Source organism: Battus philenor, unplaced genomic scaffold, assembly GCF_028537555.1.
Source record: "Battus philenor isolate CCGP_79_NKW_IND1 unplaced genomic scaffold, ilBatPhil1.0.hap1 SCAF_13, whole genome shotgun sequence".
Lineage (NCBI taxonomy): Eukaryota > Metazoa > Arthropoda > Insecta > Lepidoptera > Papilionidae > Battus > Battus philenor.
The window spans coordinates 10,310,161-10,324,125 of NW_027181675.1; the positions used below are offsets into that span (position 1 = coordinate 10,310,161).

At 31.7% G+C, this 13,965-nt stretch overlaps 1 protein-coding gene across 2 annotated transcripts in view; it reads left to right on the forward strand.

The window, feature by feature from the left end:
• The window catches only part of S6KL (S6 Kinase Like), a 77,428-nt gene that overhangs the window by 60,445 nt on the left and 3,018 nt on the right, over positions 1-13,965 (forward strand). Inside the window, exons 8-9 of one of the 2 annotated variants that reach the window (XM_068777487.1) lie at positions 11,835-11,941; positions 12,285-12,486. In XM_068777487.1, coding sequence (XP_068633588.1) covers positions 11,835-11,941; positions 12,285-12,486 — 309 coding nt within the window. The remainder of the gene's footprint in view (positions 1-11,834; positions 11,942-12,284; positions 12,487-13,965) is intronic. The other variant, XM_068777488.1, reaches the window with a different exon arrangement.

Consider the following 13,965-nt stretch of genomic DNA (forward strand, 5'->3'; position numbering starts at 1 on the left):
GTATTTAGGGTTGCTGCAATGCTTCTAACTGGTAATACACATCACCTTATTATAAAAATTAAAAAAAAACCGAATTGATTCTGAATCGTAATCTACTATTTTGATTTTGATTTCATCTAACAAAGACTTGTTGTCATTTTTAATAAGTGTTTTCTTTTCACATCTTTATTAGCTGCCTCAACAGACTTTGTACTGTCAAATATTGTTTGACTTATGGGAGAGAAAAACAAACCCTTTATAAATTTAATATATTAATATAATGTCTTAATAGTAAACAACAGGTCCTTATAAAAATAAGTTTCTTTGCTATATATTATATACGCTTTTATTATGCATTATTTTTTGTTTAATTACATCTTAACTCGTTTGACGTTTTTCAAAAAAAATATATATGACTTGTATTAAAATGACCTTCAAAATTGTTATTATCAACAAGATACAATTTGATTAGAATAAAATAAACGAAATAAACAGGTTAATAATCTTCTAGTTTGAAATTCATGATAAAAGAAAAATAAAAACAAACTACGAATGTAAGTTAAAATAAAAAAACAAATAGGTTTCATTTGTTAACAGCTAGATAAATATATACTCTTATACTTTTACTTGGACTAAAATGAGTTCTACCGTTGACAATCTCAATTGAAATCATTAAATCAAAATACAAGAAACAATAAATTACGTATACATTAATGGTTTCCAAATTAAGACGGTTACAAATAATAATTGAAATAACAAAGTTTACATCTGTTTACAATATTATATTTTTTATCAATATATGTGATATAAAAAAGAATTCAGAGATAAAGCAATGGTAACTGAATTTATGTTGCAACATGCAACAAGAAGCAACAATAACATTACCAATAGTTAAGAAATTTTTCACCATCTTAAAACTCGTTACTCGATGTACATGTTATTAAGTGAATTCTATTTTTTACTTATTTTATTAAAAAAAAAAACTAATACATCTTATAGAATAGTGGTGGCAAACCTTGTTTGTAAGTAGCTTTGCCTTCTTGAATTAATGTCACATGAATACTACTGACAATACTACTATGGAATAGTAATAACGTTTTTTTACTTATAATAAATTTCTAATAGCGAAAATTTTATCGCAGAAGCTATTTAAGGTTACAATATTATGATTTTATGTTTTCTATAATAATATTTAATAAAAAAGTATAGTAATGAGCATAGTAACTTATGACACTGTGTGTCTTTCAAACTTCGAGTACTACACTTTTTTCACACTTATTATAGCTATTATAATAACAACAATACATACTTATCTGTTATACATTTTTTAATTTATATATTCAATCTCGAATAGTTTAACGAAGTCAATAAAAGTTTCTTTTAAAAATAAGTGTTACGTGCTTATAACAATGACTTGCGAGTTAGATTTTTAAATTCTGTAATCCTGTACGAATCACGTTTCAGTCTTTCATTGTTACACCTATGATGGAAAGTGCCATTTAATTTTTACCAGTTAAGTAATGGAGGGCCAGTAATTTGACGATCTAAATTATGGTGGGTCAGTAAATTTGTCTTAAATTTCAAGTGCTACTTTATGATGGGTCAGCTATGTAATGGTGGGTCAGTAATTTTAAGTGCTATGTTATGATTGGACAGTAATTTTATGTGGTTTTTAATGGTAAACAAGTGATTTTACGTGTATGGCCTAATGGCAGGCTATAAACTTTTCATTCTGTGTAGTGGTGGGTCAAAAATTTTACGTGTTACCACATGGTAGCCCAATAATTCCCGTTGCGTTATGATGCGACAATAATTTTACAAGCTTTGCAACAGGGGGTTTGTTAATTTACCATTTTCGTAATGAAGGGTTAGTAATTTTATGAGGTTTGTAATGGAGGGCAAGTAATTTTACGAGCTACGTAATGGTAAGTCAATTTTTTTATTAAGTATTGGCGGACTTTTAATTTTATGTACATAATAAAGAATTAATAATCTAATGAGTTACGTAATGGTAGACCAGTAGTTTTACAAGCTACGTTATGATAGATCAGTAGTTTTACGAGTTACGTAATGGTAGACCGGTAGATTTACGAGCTACGTTATGGTAGACCAGTAGTTTTACAAGATACGTGATGTTTGATCAATAGTTTTACGAGCTTCACAATGGTAGACTAGTAGTTTTACGAGCTACGTGGTGGTAGACCAGTAGATTACAAATTCGTAATGATTGGCCAGTGGTTTACTGCTCCACAATTAAGTAGCTCGTATTTATTTTTATAATATTTCGCGGAAGGTGTTATTGTGGCGAAATTCCACCTGGTTATACAATTCGAATTTACGACTAGTAAACTACTACCAGACGTAACCAAGATCAATGCAATGAAAGTAATTATTTATACTTTAATGGTTTCTAAATTAATATCGTTACAAATAATAATTGAAAGTTCACTGCTTACAACCGTTCACACAACTAACTTTTAACTGTATATAATAGGCAGATGGTAAATTGAAAGTTGCTTTCTAGGTGGGTACTACTCAGGTGCTTATTCATGTCGCAATATAAAGTGCGTTGATGGTTCTAAAAATTGACAATTGGCATGTAAAATCTTACGTGATCCTGGACAAAGTGACGAAAGCCTTAAGAGCCAAAGGTGAACACTTAGAGCTAGAATTACCTATAACAATGTCAAGGTCTTGCTCGTTATATATAAACGATATTATCAATTCATATTATGACTGATGAGTCGATCTATCTATATCTAAACGTTTTGTACATGAGACGTTAAAGAAATAGTTAAGCAAATGGCAACCCTGCGTAAGCTGCGACGGGTTCTGCGTGGAATGAACTCGAGCGGTTAAAGCTGCGGCGTGGCCTTCGTAAAAAAGTTAAATTACAAAATAAGTATAATACTGGCTCCAATAAAATCAATTGCAGGACCTTTAGTGTTCTTACGGGTGAATCATGCAATACCGGGAATTTATTTGTTGTTTGTTTTAGTATCTGTAATGCCTCTCCATATTCCTTGAGAACGGCGACGACTATTCGTAATTATAGACGTGAACCGACATAAAAAATATGAACAAAGTAGGTTTGATGTCGAAGTATTTCAAAAGAATCTTGTAATTAAACGGCTTTAAATTTTCGATCTAACTTTTTCACACCTCAAAATACTTTTTTCCCGCTTCTAAAAAAATAAGCGTTAAACAAAAAATATTTTTCGAAAAATCATTTTATTATCATTAATATACGAAATTACAATAAAATCACTGCTTAACTAATCTTTCTTCACTAAACACACCCTGTCTTGTATAGTTAGATACATTTGAAATAAAAATTTACACTTATATGCAGCGTTAGACAATATTGAATGTTTTGAAAAAAAAAGGAGAAAATTGACACGGACGCGATAATATAGTTAAATGAAACTTTACATAAAATTTACACTTTTTGAATAAGACCAATTTAAGAGTTCTTCTTTGATAGTACTTTTAGTAAAGTAATAGATAAGATTGTATGTTTTTTTTTAAATTTTAATTTTGTTGAATTTGTAGTTGTAAATAGAGTTTCATATAGAAATTGAAGCGCTGAGCGAATACTTATCGGAGCAGAGGCACATCTTTAATATATTGTTTTTATTTAATTTTATAATAACAATCATAATAATTTTTATGTTAGTCAAAATTATTCAAAACCTAATTTTCCGAAACCTCATTTGGCGTGAAATATTAAACATTTGAATCGATCATATTGTGTGTGTGTTTTACAAATTGTATAAAAATATAATCTTATTATTCTTATTTAATGTTGTTAGCTCCATTTTTCCATTATTCTCACAGTCGAAACATGTAATTAGCTATTTTTTTTTAAATTTCTTTTAAATCAGTCTGTATGTTTCCTTAAAATTAATACATTATTGTGTTCAGACTAAGAACACCGTATTTAGTTAAATTAATAGGCACTTGCTGATCAGCGAAGACGTAACGCTGCGCAGGACTTTGAAAAATGAAATTTTGTATAGGCTGAACACCCGGCACGCTGGTGGCAGATGATTTTTAAAATACTAATACAAAAATAACTGAACGATCCTTTTTTTTGTATAAAAATTATTATTGTATCAAATTTGTATATAACATACGAGTAAATTAATTTTGTATAAAAGTAATTTGTAGTCTTTGTGTAATAAGGCATTGCGTTATACATAAGCAGTCTTCCGGTTTACTTACATGTGTTTAAGGCTATTGGCTCACTTAAACTAAATTATTAAACTTAGCTTAATGGTGTTTCCACTAATGATGCTTTAACTGATGTTAATGTAACTAATGATTAAATTTACTCATTATTGTCACCGGTAAACAACTTAGGTCAGCTTAGCTGGACAAACTTACTTTGGAACCAAATAATCTTACTTGATAATCGCTCGTTCTATTTTTTCTTACTGACCAAGTCAATGCAATGGTTGTCTGAAATCGCCGTTGGCAATAAGACCACTCTTTGTATTAAATTTTTGTCTCGTCATCATCGTCGTAGGAGTCGTACAACCTTCGGTTCAAGGCATAGGCCTTCCCAAAAGATTGCTAAGATGACCGGTTTTAGGCTGGCAGTATCCAGTGACTTTCCACGACGTTTACTATGTCATCAGTCCACCTACAGAGGCTCCACGCCGCGTCTACCAGCCCGAGGTCGCAACTCGAGAACCTTTAGGCTTCAACGGCCACCAGTTACGCAACCGATGTGCTCTGATCACAGCCATTTTAGACAAGAAACTTTTCGAGCTGCGTCGGTTACCATAGTTCTTCTGTGGATGTTTTTGTCTATATCATCTGTTTTATTTTTGTGTCTTATTAATGTACAATATAGAGTAAAAAATTAAGCAAACCATTGCTACATACTAAACATACGTTTGTTTGTTTATTTTACATATAATATTTATTTTTACGTCAAGATAACTATATAAATATACAAACATTTTCTCTTTACAATATCAGTATTATACACCCGTCAACATCTCATGACACATAACGAAATTAATATTTACATTAATAGGCAAATAAACACTCCCGTCATCGTACATATCCACTTAAATACATTTGCTATAAATATATAAACGTTGTTGCCATCATGTTAACATAGCAACACTGGCATAGGTTAGACACAACATATAACGGTTAAATAGCAGCTGCTATTTCTTCCATGTCAATTTTAAATTAAATCTAATCGACTTCTCAAGTCTATGATTTGGCACACGAATAGCGTTAAGCTGTCGCTACTAATGTATAGCCTGTCACTAATCACAACTACGATAAACCAGGCTAAGCGTGGATGCATGTAAACCGTTAGTTAATACAGAGATCTATGCATAAAAATGAAAATATAACCTTTCATTAGTTCTTATCTGGAAACATAGCTGTATCTAATATCCAAATTTGTAATACGAATTCTCTGTTGTACAATTCATATTTTAATGTTGATGTGTTTATTAAATATATTATTTCTATTTTTATTAGTTATTGGATCGCCGAATCATATATTATTAATTCATCGGAGAGAGAAGCTTAATGAAAACACTAATCGCTTCCGTAGCTGATCATTTATAAAAAGATATCGCGGTGTAAATTCATAATCTAAACGGATATTAACAAATATGTAAAGGTGATTGGTGATAAGTCTAAAAGCTTTAAAGGGTTTTAGACGGTTTGACAGATCGTTTTTGGTGAGAGTCGCCAAGATTTGGACCTGCCTTGGTCTATTTTTCCTCAAAAAGTTGAACTCTGGAGCCTTTGTGAGTAGAGTGAACAGATTTCTTTTGGATGGTCGTGTACCACCTTCGTCTTCATCTACACTTTCCATTCTTTTCCAGCTGTTTAAAAAAAACCATTCATACCATATATCCAATCAATACAAAAGAAGTGATCAGTCTGAAATAATAATTTTTCAATTAGAATGCGACAGGCCGATAACTTCTCTCAGTACAACTTCAAGAATAGTTAAGATTATTATGTAATAATTTCAATTTTGTTAATGGTTTTTCTTACTATCTTATTATTTTTAAAACCATTAGTTTTTGGATAGGTTGTATTTATTGAAAAAAAAAACTATTTTATATTTACTCCAAAAAGCAATTACAATCTTATATATATTTATATGTGTAATATAGTCATCAGGCGTGGACGTCAAAAAAAAAAAACAGAAAAGAACAACAACTCCGCAGAAACTAATCAAATTGAGGTCTCCCTAAAATGATATTCTTTAATATCAAATAGAGTGACGGCGGTACCAACCTTGCCCGGATATAAAGAGCCTATTGCAAAATCCTTTCAATATCTTATTTTTATAATCACCAGTTTTCAAAGTGACAATACAGCTTTGACACAAAGACTGTTACAGATTCATTCATGTTTAATAATCACTTTAAAAATCCTTTGCTGTTGTTGAATTTTTTTACAAATTTAAAATAATATAATGAATTGAAAAATAAAGCTATCTGCATACAATTAGTCGACCTTTTAAAACCAAGGAAAATAATTACCGCAAATATTTATTATTATTTGTATAACCTTGCAAAGAACAAAGGTAAACCGCTCAAAGCATCCTTTTATACATTTTGATACGTTGTCTAGATAGACGTTTTGTCGGAAATAGCGGAAACATTTTGGTAAATCAATTCTTCTTATCCAAATGCTCTTTTCAATTGAAATTTACCCGCTTAATAAATAAAATATACATATATTTGACTATTTTACATTATTAACCGATTAGCTAGTTTAAAAAAAATACCAATAAGTTTATTATCGATCAAGATGCTTATTATGTTTGATGAAATGGGGATAAACGTTCTCGGAACTCGGAACGTATAGGGGAAAATCCAAGCGGAATTTATTTAATTGGTCTGGGATAGGTAGCCAGCCGTAAAACATAGCAAAATGTGAAATCATTTTATCTATGTCATTTTGTTTGTTTTAAATGTATTCAATTATATTTTAGAGAAATTAACCTCTGTTGATTCGAGTAATAAATTCGAGAATATTATTAAACAAAATCTTGTATTTGTATTAAGATTTTTAAGTAATAATACAATTTGTGAATGAATTGCTCTAGTACTGGATTAATAATAGTGTAAAGGTGACCACAAAAGCTAATTGATATATTAAAAAAAAAACCTTTTTGTGAGCTTCTCTCAGATAAGGGCGCATTTGAAATAGTTTTAGGTTTAAGTTGAAAGATCCCACTACAGGGGACCTCATTCTTAGTTATTTCTATAAAATTAGTATCTTCTAACATTACATACTTGTGTACGTCATTTGAAGATTGTGTTTGACATTTTCAGTGTCATACACATATGACGGTAAATAGTCCCTCAAGTACGCAATGAATAAACATTATGTATTATACTAAATACCATATATATATAATAAATATTATATATATGGTATTATGCCTCGTTACTGATAATTATTTATATTGTTCCTTACATTTGTCATAATTTTTTTAAATTGTATTTATTCACATAGTCAAAAATGTAAGTTTTAGATTAAAATTTTTTTTTTCGGCTTTATGCATAAAATTAAGTATTTATTTTTGCTGTGATTTTTGTGTTTCCACTCACAAGCCACCGGGGATATTTTTTTAGTTATTTAACATTATAAAGGAGTGTTACTTTTTTACGGAAGATAGCATTAGAAACTACATGTAATTATTTGTATTGTATGTATATAATATTACAAGTAAGCATCACTTCTACGCCAACATTCTTGTTTGATGAATTGATGTATACAGAGCATACATCAAAAGTTAATATCAGAAAACCTGTATCGTCGTAGGTAGTCTCGATAAAAATGTTTTCTTTTTCTTTTTTAATCTTGTGCACAAGATGCGACGCGTAGTTTTACTCAAACCTTTATTACGTTACTAACATAAACTAAAAAAAACGCTATGAATTTAAAAACGGAATTTGTCGTTTTATATCCATATCCATTTTTGCTTCGTGTAGTTTTTGGAGAGATTTTGATTTGACTGTTGGTTTCGGGTAATGTGCGTGTTGTTAACCTTTGTGGAGCAGTTATAACTTCTTCTTCAAGATTTCACGGATTTTAAATCCGCGAGCCAAGGAAAGAAGAATTTTTTTTACACAATTTTACTGTTATGATTTTACTACTCTAATATTCGTGTAAAAAGATGGCCGTATGACTCTAAGCTACAACGTGAACTGTGGTCACCAAAAATTTTCAATTTTATGTTCAATATCTCGAAGTCATAGTTTATTACACTAGCAGATATTAATTTTACAACTACGAATGTTTTTATCTTTATTTTTTTGTTTCGAATGGATATTCTCCTATTGGCATTTAAAAATGCCGCGGGTCTATAGGGACAGCGAAAACGGCGCGCTAACTAAACCTTCCTTTTTGGTATCAAAGCTCGAGGTCTGCTCCAAGAGTCTCAGCTGGGATTGCTGCATACCGCTTTAAGTACCAAATTAGAAGGTTGTCGAGATCTAATAACGCTTGGGCGGATGCTCCACGGAGTGACCTGACGCCCAGGCACCCAAGGGCGCAGTAAACCAAGCTGTCACTCGACACTAAATAAGAATTTAAATTAAAGGCGCCCTAGACCACTGAACCTCGATCTATTGGTTGCAATCATATAGGATAGCGCCACTTTTTCAATGTTTTCACCTAAAACTATAGCAGGTGGTCTTTTGTAGTATTCGAACCGTCCTCGCCGACGAGGGTGTCTTGTTTTTGACTGTTCAGGATTTATTTTAAATATTTCTATTTAAAATATATGATGCGTGCATTTTTTTCAGCACATTTTATTATTTATGCTTGTTTATAATAACAAGGTTAAAAACATCGATGTATATGTACTTTTTTGATTATAGGCTTTATAAAAGGAATTATTTTTGTTATTTAAATAATATGTTGTGAAGTAATTAAGGCACAAAATATTTGTGGTGAGATTAAGGCGCGTAAATTGCGGATCAAATTTTGACTTAGGTTAGTAATAATGACAGTAACAGTGACTTTATTGATTTTGTATTACAAAAGCTTATCTTAATTAATTCTTATTGCAGCTCTGTTACTCGTCTCTTAATAAAAATGCAATTGTTGTTTGCATTTTTGTATATATTCTGTTACAAAGCAAAGTTAGTTCGCATATTTAAAGACACGGTATGTCTGACAGAAGCAAATTGTCAAAGAGAAACCATAAAATTGCCATAATACATTCGTTGAGGCAGGTAGCAAAAGTAATTGAATTCTCATTACCAATGTTCACTTCTCGTTCACAAATGCGGTCGAATCGTGACCAGATCAAAATGTAAACATTTAAAGTAACCACTTGGTCAGTTTGATAAAGATAACAATTGATTAGTAGTCAGAGCGCTAATTCTAACGGTGCTACGTTCTTAATTTATCGATTGAGTGACCGCGCCTGTAAGCTAAGTGCCACATTGTTAGGTCTTCTGCAAATGAGAAAACATTCAGTGCGTACCAAAGCGGCGGGCGAATTACATATAAAATTAACATTTTATCGATTCCTCTTAAAATCGTATAATAAATGAACAATTCCTAACACAACACCAATGCAGTAAGAATGTTTCTCACTGCATTTTATTTAAACAATAAAAACGTCTGGAAGACATTTATATAAAAAAAGTGATTAGCTTGTTTCAAAAGTTAACTTTCCGAAGCTAGGCTAATCTAGATCTTGCCATTGAAGGCGTTCTAAATTCAAATGTATTTTTTGTGTTAAAATTCACAGTATAAGTGAAGCGCCTACGTGAGAGCAGACGTACCGTTTCGTATACATATTCGCGGCTATTTTAATATGTAATAGTAACAGACATCACAATCTTAGCAAAAGCATTACTCCGCCCTCGCGTTAAGTTTCATTTATCTTGATGTACTAACAATCGTTAAAACGTGCTGTAAATTCCAAGTGTGCAATTAAGGCGCAGGCTCCCTATTTTTAGCCGTACGAGTGAAGTTGAACTTTTTTCAACGGACGAGTCTGGCGGACGGGTTGTGGTGCCGCTGCTTATCTCAGGGTTGCTATTTCAAAAAAAAAATACGCTAAATTTTTGAATTTTTCCACAAAGAGTTTCTATAACAGTTTTATTTTTTTGTTCAATACATCTCGTGTTTATAGTTTTAAAAATAATTCCTCAATAGTTTTCGAATATGAGACCTTTACACAAAGCTGTTATAGCAACCCTGTTTGCAATACAAGCTTATTTAAAATTAGTGTGCATAATACGTAAGATCAGTACGCGTTTCTTATTATAAATTGAACCCCGTTCGAAGATAATGCGAGTTGGTGCGCGCATGTCCACCGGCTATTAAGTCAGACTTATTGTCTTATCTATATATTATTATATAAGTCAGACATTAAGTTATTTAATACCGGATCGCAGGCTTGCTTACTCTCATGTCGTTAACCTTTATTTTCTTTCTTTTACTTACCAGTTGTATTGTTTGAATTCAGCTTATGAGAAATATTCTTTTATATTTGAACACACAGGCTAAATTCAAAATGTTATAATACATCCAAAATCAATGTTTTCAGAAATGATAAATAACTTAATATAGTAAGAAAAAGCATTTTTAACATTCGGTTTACTACTTATAATTTTTTTTTGTTGTTCTCTGTCTGTCGTAGCTAACTTTGTACTGCCAGTAATTATTAACCTGTCGCTTTCCAATAGAAAAAAAAAAACATAATTTATAGTTATAACTTTATACAGCAAGATTGGAAATGGTTGTAGAAGGTTTAATGCATTTCGCTCACAGATGAGGTATATATAGTGAATATATTTAAAAGCTTTGTCCTTAAAGCTTTTACTCCTATGACTAATCACCCCGTATGTGTTTTAAAATTATCAACTTTAATAAAAAATATTTTGAAATGTGTTTTCGAGAATTATTAGAGAATTCCTCAAAACGTTTTTAAATAAGATTTATCTTATTCCCCCAAACCTGGTTTTTCTAATAAGTCGCGGTGGATTAATGCAGAAAGGCGTCCTGTCTTCACAGTGATTGTTAAATAGCTTCCATGTTCGATGTTTAAAACAGGATTGACATGTCCTAACAAGTATAAAGCCCCAATAAAATAAACAATAAAAAATCTGATCTGTCGTTTTATTGGAATGTGCGCTGGTAGGCTATTTGAGCAGGAATAGGGTTTGCAAGGACATTTTGTCTGTTCACGCTGTGGATGGAGTCGTAATAAAAAAAAATTAGCTACGCTTCCAAGTCAAAATTGCCCTCTATCCGGTGAAATAAATAATGTAACGGTTCAAAGGTTGTCCTTGACTTTAATAACTGTAAAGGGGACTAATTTCTTAGTGTAAATCACTTCGTTCAACATAAAGTCAAACAATATTTAAGTCATTGAACAATGTTAAACTATCGTTTAGAAAATGATTTATTACTTTTAAAAAAGTCCTCATAAGGAACACTTTTTTCCAAAATGGCTGCCGCTGTCAATATGTATATAACGTTTTAGCGCTCATTTAGAAATGCACTATACTTAGAGGCAAATATACTTTCATACTATATAGTAACAATATTAGGAAGTCATTCTATCTAGTAAGTGATATGGTAGGTCGCTTAATTTCTGTAGTGCGAGACTTTAATACAGATCATGGTGTCATCCTGTCTTGAAGTCTTCATAAATGTAATTGTAGAGAGAACTATATATTATTAAAATATGCATCCTTAATTCTTTATTACATATTATATGTAAATAAAAATATTGTACTTTAATGTGGCAACGTTAGTGTCAACATAGTATTAAAATTTTAATTATTATTTTATATTGATTAATTAGTTATTCGTTAAAATTATTTTGTTAACAGTATCCAGCTCCTGCGATAACTGAAAATCCAGCTGCTAGTAATGAAGTCGAAATCGCCAGAACTTCTAATGATGTTATCGCCAATGATATAGCAGATAACGGGCCTGGGTATGGTTTTTTACTAATATTTTCCTCTTCACTTTTAATTATTTCTAGTTATAACATAGCAGACGATTGTTGTAATTTAATTTAAAAGAAACAAATGCAGCATTTTATGTTTATAATATTGTATTTTTAAGTTGCAAAACATGTTTTTTCTTCAGATTTATAGATATTGCATCGTGCACAAAACTTATATTTTAGCTTTTTTGTTTTGTTGAACGTGGAGACTAAGATTTGGCGGTGTAATGTTTAATAATTGTTATGGCAGTTTTTGCTATAACAGCATAATTATATAATTATGTGTGAATGAAATATTTTTTTTCTTTATATATCATGTTTATTACGTCAGTTTAAGAGATGGAAGCCGCATTTATACACGCCCGTTACCCGGTACTTTGCCGGAAACTGCACAGCATTTATCAAAAGCATCTCGAGCGTTATTGTTGCGTCTACTGGAGCGTGATCCCAAAGTGCGCATGCGCAGTTTACGTCAACTGCAGCAGTCCGCGCTCTACATGGGTTTTAACTTCGAACACGTGAAGACTAAAAAGGTAAGCAATAATCACAAATCAACTGCACGTTCGTCTTGGTTTAGTTTTGCGAATTTTTTAGGATTCCGCAAGTATTTCGACAGTTGAAACAGACGGTTTTGACTTGAAGAACTTTCGATTAAAATCAGAAGAGCCTTAAACGTCCGAAATTCGGATAGCCCAGCGGGTCGGCGAGTTGAAGTGGTAGCGGGTACGCAATATATGATGCCGAACAGTTAACCGCTACGGCCTTAAAGTTCTGTTGTGCAGAACACGAATTGTAGAAGAAAACGAAGTGTAAATCCTCGACCCGATAAAAAGACGACCTTCTTAAAGTCCGATTATGGTCCTATTGGAAATTCTTGAGGAAAGAACGTGTCCAAAGTGGAAGTCCTATCGCTGAAATAAGGATGACGATCAAATAAAAACGAAACTCACATTATGTTGCTAAACGTAAAACTTAAAAACGGCCCATTGCTTCATATTTTAGGAATGTGGTAATCGAAACAAAATGGAAAAATGATGAGGAAAATAGCAAAAAAATACACTTTTTTTTTCAAACTACAGAGTAAATTAGAACGCCTGTCCCTAATTGCTAAACGTTTGACATTAACCGAAACAATAAAGGCGTGTTAGGATTATCTTTGGTGTGCCTTCAAGTTGATAACAATAACTTTTGACAGTCTGTCAAGGCAGCTAGTTGTTTTTTTTTATGTCAAGCTAAGCTGTCGTAGATTCCGGGGCCTTCTATTATCGTCATGCACCATTTCTATTAGAACCAAGACGTCGCGCGGGCACCTATTTCAAGTCGGTATCTATCACATGTTTAGACCATCATAAAGTGTAGTGTTCGTTGAAATAAGTATAAATATAAAATATTTGAAAACACTGTCGACACTGAGACATAGATGTAAAAAAACTTTAAAGGGATTGATGTATAGCTCATTTACTGTCAGTGATTGTGTGGTACCCCTTAGCCAAAAATCAATAGTTTCAGAGATATTAAATATCGTACTGATAATTCGTAATGAAAAACCGATTGCTACTTTTACATTTAATTATTGTTTACTATCTCTCCTTGCAGACTTTATACTGCCAGAGTTATTGACTTCTCACATTCTAATAGAAAAATTATAATAAGTAACATTTTTCATTTATATAATACAGAATGATTGGAAATATAGTTCTTATACCTATAACCAATCACTCTGTATATAACCATGCCATCAGTATATCGTTTGCAGTTATCATACTGTTTTTACTATGGTGATGTCTTTGACGTGAGCTCAAAAAAGCACGTAGATTTTTAATTATATTTATACGGAACCCTCCATCAACTTTAACTATTCATGCTTATCTTTTCACTTGGCATGCGCTCGCTACACGGTTTGGTCCGCGTCGGTGCCTCTCACAACCGAGACGCGGCGAGCATCCAGTCCTACAAAAAAAATTCTTAACCATATAAAATAAAGGTTTTTTTGTTTGTGAATTAAATTTGAA